Genomic DNA, 16,128 nt, shown 5'->3' with positions numbered 1-16,128 from the left:
GACACAGACACGCACATACAGAGAGAGAGAGAGAGAGAGAAGCTTAATGCCAGCCATTTTACAAGACCTTCATTAGAACAAACTTGACCCCGTGTTGCTAGCCAGCAAAATTCAATTCAATTTAAGGTGAAGTATAAATCTAGTTGTAATAAAACCTGTTGTAAAAGAGGGCTGGTTGCATGTCAACTGGGATTATAAATGCTATGTGGAATGTGGTTTTTCAACATATTGAAGAGGAGATTCTTGCCGTTAACTATTCTGATTAGGTAGTGGATTGCTTGCAATTAAGGAGCAGGTATCTAATAGCTACCCTTTCCTCAAAAATGATTTGTTAAGCTCGGTCAAGAATTTTATCGATTACTTGCAAATGCCTGGGTTTTTTTTTTAATTATTGGGAGGTCCACAGGCATGTGGCTATGCTTGTAGAGCCAAGTGCTTTTAAAATGCAACGATAACACTATCACCTCATTCTTAAAGAATTTCACTCTTACCCTACAGATGGAGACCGCTGATAAAACAGCACCACACAACCCCATTTGAATATATTTCTCCACCACGTTATCTAAAGCTATCAGTCTGGCAGAGATCAAACAATAGGCGAACTGTGAAAGAGCTTCCCACCCCCTTGAAAGCCTTCCAAATGAGCCCAAACAAATTGGCAAAATGGCAGTCGCTGGTTCCATGTGAACTTGTGCACCTACCGACACCTCAAAATATGCTAAAGAGGAAAAAAAGTGGAAATGATCCACCCAAAAAAACCCCCACCAAGATGACAAAACAGTTGCACAGAATTTGTATGTGCTAATTAAAATGCACAGATGAAAAGTTAGAAACAATCGCTCAAATATAAATGGAAAGACCACAGTGGGATCACCTGTGACCAGGTGAGCTGTGAGCCTCCTCAGTCCGACAAACAGGTGATCACTGTAGATGGGGAAACTCAAAGCTTCTTCTCTCCCTTTTTATGGTTCTTTTTTTGTTGTTTTTAAACCAGACTTGGCCTTGACCCTTCAGATAGAAAACTCCTTCAAATAAAGGAGTTTATGAAGCACTTTGACACTCAAAATATGCTAATTCTGCATGTTTGCATTTATTTCTATTGCTGACTATGCACACTATGATCTGTTTTTAAATTCTTTGGGGTGGACTTTACTTCCAAACAATTCTCTATGGGGTTGGAATGTTAGTGGTGTCCTGTTGAAGGGTATAGAATGACTCCAGAATCCTGATGCAGACAGTTTGTTGACTTCAGTATAAAAATCTCCACTGATTATTGATACGCTTGAGTGGCTAGTCTTTGACACTTCCTCCCTTCTTCCCATGTTCCTCTTTCCAAAGATGCACAGTTTCCATAACAAAGCAAAACAAGATTTAACAAAATCTTTGGATACAGGCATTCTGGGCGAGGTGGTCAAGAGAATACCTGTAGCACTGCTGCGGCTTTTTCAAACTTAGAATCACTTTAAAGCTTTTAAATTTGTTTTCAAAAGCCTTTCTATGGACTGTTGCAAACTCGCCTGGAACGCCTGGACCCCGTTTCTCAGAGAGAGGCAAGGAAGAGAAGGTGGCAGAGAAGACACCTGTGCTGCTACAGATAATGGAATAGCTGTCCACCCCAAAAATGGGGAGGGGAAAGAGGAATGGGGGGGGAGAGAGAGAGAGGAGGAGAAGAAATGGGATGGAAGGAAGAGAATAGCCGTGTTGCAGCTATTGCCACAAAGAGGAGTCTATGGCACAATCTCTTGTGCCAGCCTTGAATCTCAGAAATAAACGGTTAGCAAAAGATTAACCATTCCAGAGAATTAAAACAAAAGAGAGGTGTATTTACTACTGTTCAATGACTGGGAGTCAGAAATCCTTGCCTTTCAATCAGCCAGAAGTTTACTAGAAGAAACTATTCTACCTTGAGGCCACTGATGCCCAAGGCAAATTGTACACCTGTTCTGCCCTACCCAATTCCATTGCTTATTCCACCATGCCACTCATATTAAAAACGCAACACTGGTTAAAACACTTTTAACCACTTATAGACATCAGTCCACCTGCCTCACTACAGCATGTCAACAAGCTGTCCTTGAATCTTTTTTGTAAAATTCAACGTATGCGCCACAGAGTTTTGAAATAAATTTAGGGATGGACGGATCAGACTATTTCAGGCCCAGATCAGTTTCTTATAGATTTTTCATAAATCCATTTCATCCTGTTGTCACAGTATTTTGCAACCACACATTAAACAAGAAAGCACAGTTCATATTAAAATCAGCAACAATCAAATTCCTCAGCCATCCCCAAGCATATTTCCTTGCAATGGATGCAAAATTTAGTAGTGTTACAAAGTTCTTCCCACAACGGTTTCTTTATGATAATCCCTAGAAGCTGTTAATTTAGCTTACAAAGTTTATACCTTCATTTCTCAGGAACTAGAGGACATAGCAATAGATATGCTACTTTTTCTTACGTGGTTATTCATCTTTTTTTTTATTGCCAGGAAAATGGCAGGCAAGTGTCAAAGACACCTATCGGCTTTTGCCCTTGGTAACACAATTCCTTCCCTTTGCCATTTTGTGAACTTTTGGTTCTTCTTCTGCCGACTCCTATAAATATTCAGAGCTTTTGATTCCCTCCCCAACAAAGGCTATTTCTGGTCCCCTGCCATTTTGTGGAGCTTTTGCTCTTTAGATGTGTATGTTATGTGTATTTATTTTTAGGCTGTGTCCTTCTCCATACTGTAACACATACCTCTTCCTTCGGAAAATGAAAGGCAACAAATGGATTTCTCTCCATCTATTATCTGTACAGGCTACCGGCAAAGGGCCCATATTTACGCAAGTATTTTCTAAAAGGATATGCACTGAGGTTGGAGAAAGTGGACAGTAAAAACCTCCCTCTCATGATACTAGAACTGGGGTCCATCCAATGAAACTGAATGTTGAAACTTAACACAGGGCAGACAAAACAAAGTACTTCTTCATATAATACTTAAACTATGGAATAGTATACCTGAAGGAGCGTCTCCACCCCCATCGTTCAGCCCAGACACTGAGGTCCAGCGCTGAGGGCCTTCTGGCGGTTCCCTCACTGCAAGAAGCCAAGTTACAGGGAACCAGGCAGAGGACCTTCTCGGTGGTGGCACCCGCCCTGTGGAACGCCCTCCCACCAGATGTCAAAGAGAACAACAACTACCAGACTTTTAGAAGACATCTGAAGGCAGCCCTGTTTAGGGAAGCTTTTAAGGTTTAATAGACCACTGTATTTTAATACTCTGTTGGAAGCTGGGGAAACCCAGCCAGATGGACGGGGTAAAAATAATAAATTCTATTCTATTCTATTCACTGCCGCAAGAGGTAGAGATGGCCGGCCACCAACCAAGATGGCTTTAAGATGAATTTGGCAAATTCGTGGAGGATAATGGCTTCTAACCATGGTGGCCAAGAATGAGTTCCAGTATGCCTCTTCTTTGAACACCCAGTTTCTGGGGAGTTCAAGTGGGAGGAGTGTTGCTGCACTCCTGTCCTGCTTGCAAACTTTCTGTAGGCATCTGATTGGCCACTGAGAGATTAGGATGCTGGACTAGATGGGCTTTGGTCTGATCCAGGAGGGCTCTCCTAAGGAGATTTACATTGCTAAGAGAGAAAGGATCAGTATTTAATTGGCCCCAAACTACACATTATTATACAGATAACGGGAGTCTGGATATGTGCTTTCCCCCTAATTCATAGAAACACACAATCATTTCCCCTCGCACCAGATATTAGAAAGTTGTATTACAATGACTTCTGCACCTGCAGAATCCACCATCACCACCGTTACACGCTAGTTCTTAAAAATAGGGAAGGAAATGGGTGGGGAAAAACATTGTCATTCTGCTTAAGATGTGATCCTTCTTCCTTGGAAGTAAATCCTACTGAGATCAACAGAATTTACTTTTCAGGAAACGTGTTCAGGATTGGGTTTAAGGGAGCAATCTTCCAAAATTAAATGTACTGCTGTGGTATTGGCACTTTTCCATTCATTCTTTGGGGGAATTAATTAATTTGGGACCGCATGAAAGACGAATAGAGTTTCCATAATGAGTTTAATGCCCAAGAGATGCTAAGACCTGCATTCTGATTACTCGCTTTCCTGTCTTATCTTATGACCTGGACTTTATGCAGCCTGAAGGGAGCTCAGCATGATTAACAGTTTTGGTCTGATATAAGCAGCTGCCCATGCTAAACACTCATGGCATACAAGAAATGCAGTCACTATCTTTCCTTTCTTACTCTTCCTCCTCCTCCTCCCTTTGCCTTTTTGAATTCGTTGGCTGACCTGATGTCAAATAACCCATGCAGCAATAATTCACTGAACTGAACTGAAAATTGCACAAAATTACAGTAGATTACAGATACTGCAGGACGCGGCAAGACATTTCTCTACCCTGAAAAGTTTTGCCTATGGTGATTCATGCCATTGGAGAATGCACATATGAAACTGTATGCACGAGAGTGTTCATTTTCTCTGTAAACCTTATAAAAAGACATAAGCAGCAGGACAGTACAGTGGTACCTCGGGTTACATACGCTTCAGGTTACAGACACTTCAGGTTACAAACTCCACTAACCCAGAAATAGTACCTCGGGTTAAGAACTTTGCTTCAGGATGAGAACAGAAATCGTGCTCCGGCGGCACAGTGGCAGCGGGAGGCCCCATTAGCTAAAGTGGTGCTTCAGGTTAAGAACAGGTTCAGGTTAAGAATGGACCTCCGGAACGAATTAAGTACTTAACCCGAGGTACCACTGTATTCTTAAAGGCACAGGTTTATCTACTTCTTCTTCTGTTTTCCAATTTCAATGCAGCCTCAGGGCCGGCCCACCCATGAGGCCAAGGGAGATGACCGCCTCAGGCGGCAGGGTCCCCAGAGCCAGCATATCCTGATGTCAATCTTTCTTCACCCCCTGTTCCTGATGTACAGTGGTACCTCGGGTTAAGTATTTAATTCGTTCCAGAGGTCCATTCTTAACCTGAAAGTGTTCTTAACCTGAAGCACCACTTTAGCTAATGGGGCCTCCTGCTACTGCCGTGCTGCCGGAGCACGATTTCTGAAGCAAAGTTCTTAACCCGAGGTAATATTTCTGGGTTAGTGGAGTCTGTAACCTGAAGCGTATGTAACCTGAAGCGTATGTAACCACTGTCATCCACCCTGTCTTCCCTGATGGGAAGGGGAGGGCACCTTGGGGGCCGAAATGTCTTGGGCCAGCCCTGTCCAGTGCATCTGAGGTTAGGGAGTCCAGGGCAGTGGCACATGCAACTCTCCCTAGCACCTGCTGCAGACCCCTCACATTGCCCATGGTAGAGCTCTAGGCCCCCCAAGTAGTGGTTCCTCCCGCCTGTCCCCATCAGCAAAAAGATCTCCCACTCCCCAGTTCACTTTCACAACATTTTTGCAAAGGGAAAAGTCCAGGTCTCCTACCGTAACTGCTCCCCTGTAAGCAGGACCTCGGCCATGTGCTCCAGCTCGGTCGCTCTCTGCTGCATGGTGCCCAGGCTGCTTTCTTCCATCTTGCCACTAACCTGGCCAGGTGCACACAAGAGCCAGAAGGTTAACAGGGAGCAGATTTGGATTCCTTCCTCAGCCTCTCCAGTGCTCAAAGCTGAAGCTTTGCAATCTAACCTCCCAAACACCAGTTTGCTCAGTTGGTTAGGGCGTGGTGCTGATAACGTCAAGGGCGTGGGTTTGATCCCCACATGGGCCACCTTGATATACCTGCATTGCAGGGGGTTGGGCTAAATGTCCCTCGGGGTCCCTTTCAACTCTGAGAAACCTCAACATCACCCTGAGCCCCCCTCCAGCAGCCCAATTTTGTGCCTAACCCCTCCCCTCCGTCCCTCACGGTGGCATCTTCCACTCTAAGCTTTGCGCTCTCCAGAGACCATTTCCTACCCGCTTCAATTAAAACTTCTGTCGCCCGTTGGCTCGCTGCATCTCTGTTTCACCTCCTGCCCTTGAGCTATTTCGCAACTGGCAACGCGCAAACGCGTTTTATTCCTCGCTTTCACAAGTTTCCCTTTTCTCCTCGCGCGCTCCTCTCTTCTTTGCAGGAACCGAGGAGCTGCCTCGCTCCGATCCGTCCTGCAAGCCTTGCATTCAAGCGCTCTTGGGCAGATTCCTCCCACCCCCTTCTCCCCCCTTCATTTCACGTTGCAATAATTTTGCATGCGGCAGTTTGGGAATGTTAGCTGCGGACGGGTCAAAGGGAACGCAGCCCTTCTCCCCTCCCCTCTAATCCTGCCGCAGGGAGAAATATAAAAGCAGATTTTCTATCTCTGGAGAATTGCATCATCAGTCACGGGAGGAAAAGCCACCGAAGGCTCTCCAAGCTCAAACAGAAACTACCACCACCCACCCCGGGCTTTCCACTCACCTAGACTGGGGAAAGTCGTGCGTTCCTTCTGCAGGCGATCAAAAAAGATCCCCCCGCTGGCTTTCTTGTTGTGGTGTGTGACAGGCAGCTGGCGAGGGAGACACGTGGTTGCAGCAGAGGCGATCCAGCCGAGGCGCCAGCGACCCCCTCCGTCCGGCACTGGCTGGGGACAGGCGCTGCTTGCGCAAAGCTTGCGCTCAATGTCAGCTGCGGCGCAGGATGATCCAGTTCAGCGCAAGGGCGGCGGCGGAGGGGGGCTGGGAAAGCTTGAAAGGGGAGGTGGGGAGAGAGAGAGGGCTCCCCTCTTTCCCACCAGCGACCTTTCATATGATTGCAGAGCGAGCTAGCGAAATGGAGAGGCGGCGCTTCTTTTTGCGCGCCTGCTTGCTTGCTGAACAGGGAAGCAACTCCAGCTGCTTGGGTCCCCCCTCCCCCCCTCGACTTAACTGAGTTCTTCCTGTTCTTCTTCCTTCCACAACAGCTGGGGGGGGGAGAGGAGGAGAGAAAATGGGTCAAAGGGGGATCGCGGTTGATTAAGAAGCTGCGCTGCGTTTCTTCTTCCTAAGAATAAATAACAGAAAGGCAATCGGGGCTCCGCCAGCCAGCCAGCCAAGTGCGGTGGTGCAGAATGGGAGATCATGAGTTGGCAAAGTCCAGGTCATAGCTGTCAACCTTCCCTTTTTTTGCGGGAAATTCCCTTATTCCAGCGCCGTTTCCCGCTGCTATCCCGGATTGTTAGCTATCCCTTAGACCAGTGTTCCCCAACCTTGGGCCTCCAGCTGTTTTTGGACTACAATTCCCATCATCCTTGACCACTGGTCTTGCTAGCGAGGGATGATGGGAGTTGTAGTCCAAAAACAGCTGGAGGCCCAAGGTTGGGGAACACTGCCTTAGACTGTCCCCGGGACAGGTGAGGCTGCTGATCCCTTATTTTCGAGGCTGCTGATCCCTTATTTTCAAATCTGAAAGCTGACAGCTGTGGTCCAGGTTCAGCTCTCCCCGGGTGACCGTGGGCCATACGCTTATCTGCCTCTACCTCGCAGGGCTGTTGTGGAGCAAAAGGGGGAGGACATTTCTCTGATGAAAATAGGGACCTGCTATTTCACAATAATTTTATTATTTGTACCCTGCCCGTCCGACTGGGTTGCCCCAGCCACTCTGGGCAGCCTCGAACATACATAAAAACATTAAACATTAAAAAAAGAAGATGTCTTCTAAAGGTTGTATAGTTATTTATCTCTTTGGCTAGGGGTCACATACCCTGCAACATTTCTCCGATGAAAATAGGGACATCCAATGGAAACGCAGGACATTCCAGGATCAAATCATTAACTGGGATGGCTTCTGTAAATCTGGGACTGTCCCTGGAAAATAGGGACACTTGGAGGGTCTGGGAAGAGGAACAGTTCCAGATTAAACCCTACAGAGGGAGGTCGAAATCTCGGGGGGGCCCTCACAAATTATCTCGTAAAACATTTTTATAATTTTCTTTCAAGATCAAATCAATATTACTTTGATCAGTTGTTGTGGGGCCGCATAGGCCAATGCCTACTTTGCAAGCAAGACCTTCATGCTGTGAGTGCCTCCCCCATAAGCTCAGGTTGTTTATATGTAAACCATTTATCATGACATATATATGCCCCTCATTCCAAGGAAAGAGAGGGCTAGGTAAACATCTGGAATCTCACACTGCTTGGAGATTGGGGTGTGTACATCAGTAATATATACAGCAGGCATGTCCAACCAGTAGATCATGATCCCTGGCTGTTCCTGGTAGATCATGGGATCATCCCCAAAAAAGGTCAGCAACTCTGCTCAATCCTCCCCAACCCAACCCTTGGCAGAGTCAGTGTGGTGTAGTGGTTAAGAGCGGTGGACTCGTAATTTGGTGAACCGGGTTGGATTCCTTGCTTCTCCACATGCAGCTGCTGGGTGACCTTGGGCCAGTCACACTTCTCTGAAGTCTCTCAGCCCCACTCACCTCACAGAGTGTTTGTTGTGGGGGAGGAATGGAAAGGAGATTCTTAGCCACTTTGAGACTCCTTAGGGTAGTGATAAAGCGGGATATCAAATCCAAACTCTTCTTGGCAACCTTCCCTTTCCACCCACCCACCCCACGCATGCTCCTCCTCCCTCCAATGATAATGGGTAAATCACTACCAGTTGTTTTTTTTTTTAAAAAACTGGGAGTAGATCACAGTCCCTTGGACATTCCTGATATACAGTATATAAACTTTTGAACCGACCTCTGCTCTGAAGGCTCCTGCTCTCTAATTCCAAATGTGTGTCATGTGTGATTACATGATCTGCTTCACTGCATAAAAGGTAAAGGGACCCTGGCCATTAGGTCCAGTCGCGGCCGACTCTGGGGTTGCGGCACTCATCTCGCTTTATTGGCCGAGGGAGCCGGCGCACAGCTTCTGGGTCATGTGGCCAGCATGACTAACCCGCTTCTGGCGAACCAGAGCAGCGCACGAAAACGCTGTTTACCTTCCCGCCAGAGTGGTACCTATTTATCTACTTGCACTTTGACATGCTTTCAAACTGCTAGGTTGGCAGGAGCAGAGACCGAGCAACGGGAGCTCACCCCGTCACAGGGATTCGAACCGTCGACCTTCTGATCGGCAAGTCCTAGGCTCTGTGGTTTAACCCACAGCGCCATAGTCTTGCCTTTATCTCTGCTTCTTTTAATTCTCTCTGCATTACACAGGTCCATTGGCTGAGGTAGACTTCTGAGTGCCAGCATGCATTTCCACTCATCCTGGTACGCTTGTGCCACACTGCACACAGTTGTGAGAAAATAACCACACCGAATAGAACCAAACAACAAAGACCTTGCAGCACCTTAAATACTAGGGGTTGTGTCCCACAGTAGTCCTACTCAGAGTAGACCTAGCCTAGTGAAATGATTAGGACTAATTTAGGTGCATTAATTTTGATGTGTCTTATTTGAGAGGGGGAAATAACTGGATACCACCTTTCTGAGAGAAAGAGGCGTTTGCCAGTGGAATGGTCTACCTTGGGAAGTGATGGACTCTCCTTCCTTGGAGGTTTTTAAGCAGAGGTTGGCTGGCCATCTGTCATGGATGCTTTAGCTGAGATTCCTGCATTGCAGGGGGTTGGAATAGATGAGCCTTGGGGTCCCTTCCAACTCTACGATTCTATGAACCCCAGCACATTTATTATTATGGCACAAGCTTTCATGGAGTAGACTGCCTTTCATCAGATGCATAAAATGTTATCCTGAGTTACAAGTGTACACCTGGGGGTGGGGGCAGAACTGTAAACACTGCAACCAGAGGGAAATGAAATACAGAAAGTACAACAAGGATAACAAAAGCATTTGGGGAGCTCCTGCAGACAACCTGTGTATTTCACATTTATCCTGATTTTCTTGCACTAAGCTCATGTGCCAATAGTTAACCTGGGTTTGAATTTAGACACACCCTAGTGGAAAAGAGACGATTGTAACAAAATGGTTTATCGATTCACAATGATCAGTCCAGAAACTTTCTGGGAGGGCTACATTTGACCTTGGGTGTGAGGTTCCTGCTGGAGACACATTAGATATCTACATTTCCCCCCAAAACAATCCAAGTTTGTTATGGTTTTGCCAACAGCAGTGTTGCCTGATAATGGTCTCCTTGGCATTTTACCAGACATGCTTTTCTTATCAAGTAGCGTCAACACAGGTGCCAAAGTCACACATTGGCTGTCAATTCTCTTCGGTACAAGGTTCGAACTCCCAAGCACCTTGCACGCAGCTGGACTTTTAAATTGCCGTCATCCATTTTAGACCCACCATGGCTGTTCTGTCGTTTAATGAATTCAGTGGTGCCTTAGAGCTAGCATGGCTGGAGTAACAGCTATTAAGGTAGACTATTCCCAGATGTTGCTGGGTCTCTAAAAAGTAATTTTTATTGATTTTATGGAATACAAAGATTCAGAATAACCATACAATGTGGAAGGCACTTAGTTCAAGAAATAATTAATACAGAAATATGCAATAAACGAAAGAAAAATTCAGGATGCAGGGGTAGGAAGGGTACCGATTAGGAGTTTATTTACACATTTCTTAACTATAAACAGAAAACAGAAAGATTTGTCTTGGATTTATGCATTGATGTATATAGAGAGCATATTGGGAAGGGGGAGGGAAGATTGTCATCTTAGAGCAACCATGGATCTGAATGCTGGTCACGGGTTAAAATTGTGCAAGTCATCCTTTACATAATTAATAACATCATAACATATTACAAATAATTTGTTTTGCCCTATTGCTACTCTTAAAGTGCAAGTGAGTTTTTCCCAATAAGGCTATCTCCCACGGTTTGTTGTACCAGATTAAGAGGGTAGCCCCATTTAAATCTTTCCAGTGTTTGGTAATAATTCCACTGGAAGCGAACGTTGAATGAGACACCATCTCTCTGCAGTGTGCGGGTACATCTCCAGCTTCAGACAAACTGAGGTGGGGAAGTGACCACACGGTTAACAATTTAACTATTTCTTGACAAACTGAGTTCCAGAAGGGTTGTATTTTGGGAATCCACCAACCGGTTCAAACTTCCTGTACTAATGAGAAATAATTTGATTTCTCCCCTGAGTATTGTTATATGTCCTTTTCTTTTTGTGGCTGCTCAAAATGTTCACAGTTTACTCCCTTCCTTCCTTCCGTGGCTTCATTATTCTGCAGCCAGAACCCATTGCTTATTTCTGCCTTATTTCCTGGCCCAATGTAACATCCCTGAGTAACTCTGCCATCAGTCAAAGTAGAGTGACTGTCCCAGGGAGCAGATGAAGGGTAATGTGGAGGCAAGTGGTCTCTTCCCTGCCCTGGCCCTGTGGACTACATTACATTACCTAAGCAAGCTGACTACCTCCAAGTGCTGTGGAAGATGGTGCTCCATCAATAGCATGGAAGCAAGATTCAACTGCCACTCAATCAGTTTTTGGATTGGGGTGGGAGAAATCACCCTTCTCAACAGGCAGCAAAATGTATTGAGCTGGTGCCAATGCTTCAAAAACTTACCAGCTCTTGTTGCATCATCATCATCAACCTTTTATTCGACTGTCAGTCAGAAAAAAGTACATTTGTCAATACACAGTTAAAACATCCAGGAAGATTTTAGAACTTAGCCAACACTAAAATGGGCTAAACAGATAGCCCCATAGCTCTTGTTGCAAGTAATTGCACGACAGCTCAGCAAAAGAAATAAGACTCTCTGCCATGTGTTTATTTGCTTTGCTTCCATTTATCTAATGAAATCATGTCAGTTCTCTAGTTTTGCTTTTACTTGAAGTCCATCAAATGTAATGTTTAGTTTTCATTTTGATCAGGTGCAACTAGAACTTGATTTTCCCCCAGTTTCAATTATGTTTAGCTTTTATTTTATTCTGCCTATTACAAAACAACAAACCTTATGTGTGTGAGATTAGCTCCTAGGAAGAGCAATTTGGGGGCGAGGGAGATAATCACAACTTTGCAACTACCTAATTTGGTTGTTACAGTGTCACTTCACTGGCCTGATTCACACTTAATGTCCAGCCATGGTTTCTTTTAAAGACCATGAGTTAACCACAAGTTGTCCCTCAGATGATCAAATAAACCACAGCTTTATCTCCATTTTTTGTTTTGTTTTCCAGCTGCTCTTGCCTTGTTCCTTTGTAGCTCAGTAAGGATCTGAGGAATGGCTAAACAAATCAAGAAAAGATGCTCAGATGGGACAGAACTCCGAGCCACAATAGCTAAAACAAACCAAGGATTATAAACCAACAACAAATAATGTCTTCAGAGCAGTACTTTTACAACCCATGGCTTAGCATTATGTGCAAACTAGGTCATTTTATGACGTACGTTTAGGAAAACAGAAATAGAATTTTCGCCCAGTCAGTCCCCAACAAGAAGAGAGATTGGCAGTTTTGAACTAGGCCTGCATGAGACAAAAGTGTGACTTACTCTGTGCAAGATACAAATCTATGGCTTTGGTGGTCCCACTAGAAATCTAATGAGGGTTGCAGGATCTGTTGGGGGTGCTAATGCTGTGAGCCTTCCATCATACCCTCAGTCTGCAATTATGTGCAAATAAACCTTATATTTAGTTACCTTCTAATGTGAGCTTAAGTTGGGGGGATAGCGGCAGCATTCTCACTTCAGTTGCTATCTACAAATACACACTTGTATATTGGATGGGTGGGGCTGGTTGTCTCTGCTGCATTTCGGATCTGCTCCGTAGATATTATGGTCCCCATACGTTAGTTGTTGTAGTTTATATTGCTATTGAAGAGGATAGCTTGTGGTTTACATTGCTATTTAAGAGGATATCTTATCTAACCGTTCTGTCTGCTCTAGAAATTTAGAATTTTAATTCTATACACATCAATACTTACTAATACCAAGGACCACCACACTGGTTGTGTCCACTCTGCTCTATTTCCAAAACAGGTTTAACGTCACACACAATTCACAAACTCGTCACACCTAAACAAGGGACATCCTGTGGTTAAAAGAACAAACGCAACTAGCTTTTTAGGCCAAGCTACACTAGGCAATTGACAAACCCACAATATGTTTGTGGGCAATGTTCAGCACCTCCTTTCTCTAGAAGTCAATTGGCCCCATTATAATTGCCTCAATTTATGATGGTTATCTGTGCTAGTCATCTTCCATTTTTGCCACAAACAGCCTTGACTGATATGATCAGAGGCTCACGAGAAACCAAAAGAGGAGGCAAAAATCCTCTGTTTTTTATAGCATCACCAAGCCTTTTAAAAGTCTGAAAATTATTATTAACGTTGGTTCTTTCATTTTGGTGGCTGCTAACCAAATCCAAACCAAATATCTATATGTACATTTTACAGCAGTCCACAAACATGCTACACATTAAGTCATACTTACCCTTCAAAGTATTCTACACCACCTGCATCACACTATGCTACAAGTACATGCAAGGAGCTGTGTACCAAATGTGATCCTGCAAACTCAAGCAATAGTAGCACTTGAAACATGCACAGACAGCACAAGTATTTGCCATCACTTATCCTTCCCACACATCCTTCTGCAATAGGTAAGTCAATGCTCACAGTTACAGTTCTGCAAAAAGATGAATTAAGACAGTGAGACAATCACATGCTGAAGACCACAAGCCAGTGTGTGATCCCATTCCCAAATAATGTGCTCCATTTGCAAGAGTGAATCCAGCTGCTAGAGTCAGTAAGGTTTTTAGGAGGAGGTACATGCCACAAACTTTCTCCAGCAGTGAAAGCAAGCAGGAAATGAACAGTCAGTATCTGCTGAGCTTTCTGGAGTATATTTCTAGTTGTGTATCATGTTTGTCAATGCAACAGGTTTCACTTTGTATGCGCTGTGACAGTCTGCCCCCATGTGGCTTTATTTGGACATAGAATGAGACTGAGTGCCTTTCAATAGGGGTGGGGAATGTGTGGTCTTACAGATGTTCTCAGACCACTCTATTCCTTCCCATTAGTAATACTGCCTGGGAGAAGTAAAAAGTGACGGTTCAACAGCAACTGGAAGGCCAAAGGTTATCCCTGCACTATAATGGTCTCCCCTTGAGAAACAGAAGAGCTTCAGTGATGGACAAAGGGTTGCCAAGTTGGTCACCAACAGTCAGGCAGTTGCTATTTGCCTCAACAGTGTGGCTAGGAAGGGCGCAGCAATCTGCAAGTGGGCAGCAACAAAGGAACAGCAAGACACTTCTGCCCATCCCAAGGCATCCCTTGTTGCTTGCACATCTGTGTGACCACAACACAAGGCTAAGCTGTGAGCACTGGAGGCCATGGTTGCTTTGGCACCAACTATACTATATTTTTCGCCCCATAAGGTGCACCGCCCCATAGGACGCACCTAGTTTTTTTTGGGGGGGGGGGGAAATAAAGGGAAAAAAAATTATTTCCCCCCCAGGCGCGGGGGAAGCCTGAGCTTCCCCCGACCCCAGCCCCGAGAACAGCCCGCTATCCGCAAGCCTAGGGAGCCCGGCGGAAGTTGCGCCGGTCTCCCCAGGCTTGCGGAGAGCTGCGCGAAGCCCAGGACTGCAGGCAGCTCTGCGCAGCCCTTGGGAGCCCGGCGCGAAGTCGCGCCGGTCTCCCGAGGGTTGCACAGAGCTTCCTGAAGCCTGGAGAGGGAGAGGGGTCACTGCGCACCAACCCCTCTCACTCTCCAGGCTTCAGCGAAAGCCTGCATTCGCCCCATAGGACACACACACATTTCCCCTTCATTTTTGGAGGGGAAAAAGTGCGTCCTATAGGGCGAAAAATACGATAATATATTTGTGGGGCTGAGGCCACACAAATTCAATGGGCAAAGTTGAAGCCCTCTGTTGTGGGCACCCACAATCTTCAGTGCAAGAGCTGTGAGCACCTGTCAAGAGAGGAGCCAGGAGTTTTGCCAGAAACAAGGCTGAAAAGACCAAAGGTGTTCCAAAGTTCCAGCCGAAACACAAAGCCACGGACCATCCTTCCATTTAGGAAGATCCAGGGGCTAGCTTGAGTTTGGTGAGGCTGGTCCAGAGCCTGGGAATACTGTTCCACACTGCCCAGGAAGATGATCCAATCTGCACAACTGTGGTTCACCACAGGGGGAAGCCGCACGAAGAGCAAAACATGGTTCTTTATACAGTGGTACCTTGCAAGACGAATGCCTCGCAAGACGAAAAACGCGCAAGACGAAAGGGTTTTTCGTTTTTTGCGTTGCTTCGCAAGACGATTTTCCCTATGGGCTTGCTTTGCAAGACGAAAACGTACTGCGAGTTTGTTTCCTTTTTTCTTAAAGCCGCTTGAAGAGGTGCAGTTGCGATGGACCGTGCTTCGCAAGACGAAAAACATCGCAAGACAAAAAGACTCGCGGAACGAATTAATTTCATCTTGCGAGGCACCACTGTACAGTCTTTAATCTGCTTCCAAACTCAAAAAGGAGAGGCAATCTGGTGTGGACCCATTTAGAGATAATATATATTGCAATGCACTCTACATGGGTCTTCCCTGGAAAATGGTCTGGAAGCTGCAACACGGTTATTGGTTGCAGCCAGACAGGATCATGCCGTTCCAATCCTAAAGATACTGCATTGGCAGCTGCTAAGTCACCAAGCCCAGTTCATGGTCAGCTAGCAATCTTTTTATATGTAAACTCCACTGAACTCACCGGATTAACATTTGCATAAATATGCACAGGTCTAGATGGAAAAACCTTAAGTTTTGCTTTTTAAATAAACCAAAAACCTTTCCACGCCCCCCCGTGTGGTGCAAATAGTTAAAGATACTGTAAACTGCAAAGAGCATTGCGTTTTGAATACCGTAGAAATAGGAAAGTTAATTGCAAATAATCCAACACAGAATCATAGAATTGTACAGTTGGAGAATACCATAGGGGTTATGTAGTCCTGCAATGCAGGAATCTCAACTAAACACTAGTGAAATAATCCTGGATTAGGAGTATTTTTTTACAAAAAACAGAGAACACAGAAGCTTTAACTTCTTAAAAATTTACAGGGATTTTTTTTTAAAAAAAATCTTCCCTCCCTCCCACCTTCTATTTCACCGAACATGCACAAGAACCACAAAATCAATTCTTAAGTAAAAGCCGCGCGCTCAGTACACCCGCCAGATCGCCAGCAAATTACACCTTCGCGCCCAATCACAGCCTTGCCGCTTTAAGCCCCCTCCCACCTACCAATCAAACACGTCGAGCGCCAGGCCCCGCCCACTCCGAGCG

At 45.3% G+C, this 16,128-nt stretch overlaps 1 protein-coding gene across 4 annotated transcripts in view; it reads right to left on the bottom strand.

The window, feature by feature from the left end:
• DEPTOR (DEP domain containing MTOR interacting protein) overlaps positions 1–7,135 on the bottom strand; it is a 63,738-nt gene extending 56,603 nt beyond the window's left edge. For 2 of the 4 annotated variants that reach the window (XR_014549949.1, XM_083622188.1), the window contains exon 1: positions 5,450–5,883. Coding sequence is in view for 3 of the 4 variants with exons in the window: in XM_083622188.1 (XP_083478314.1) it covers positions 5,450–5,538 (89 nt within the window). In the remaining variant the exon portion in view is untranslated. Of the gene's footprint in view, positions 1–5,449; positions 5,884–5,973; positions 6,181–6,401 lie in introns of those variants that run through there. The other 2 variants (XM_083622187.1, XM_083622189.1) reach the window with 2 other exon arrangements.
• Positions 7,136–16,128: the final 8,993 nt, after the last annotated feature.

Source organism: Podarcis filfolensis (assembly GCF_964270895.1).
Source record: "Podarcis filfolensis genome assembly, chromosome: 7".
Classification (NCBI taxonomy): Eukaryota; Metazoa; Chordata; class Lepidosauria; order Squamata; family Lacertidae; genus Podarcis; species Podarcis filfolensis.
The sequence above is the reverse complement of the archived record's forward strand: the minus strand, read 5'-3'. Positions and strand labels throughout refer to the sequence as shown.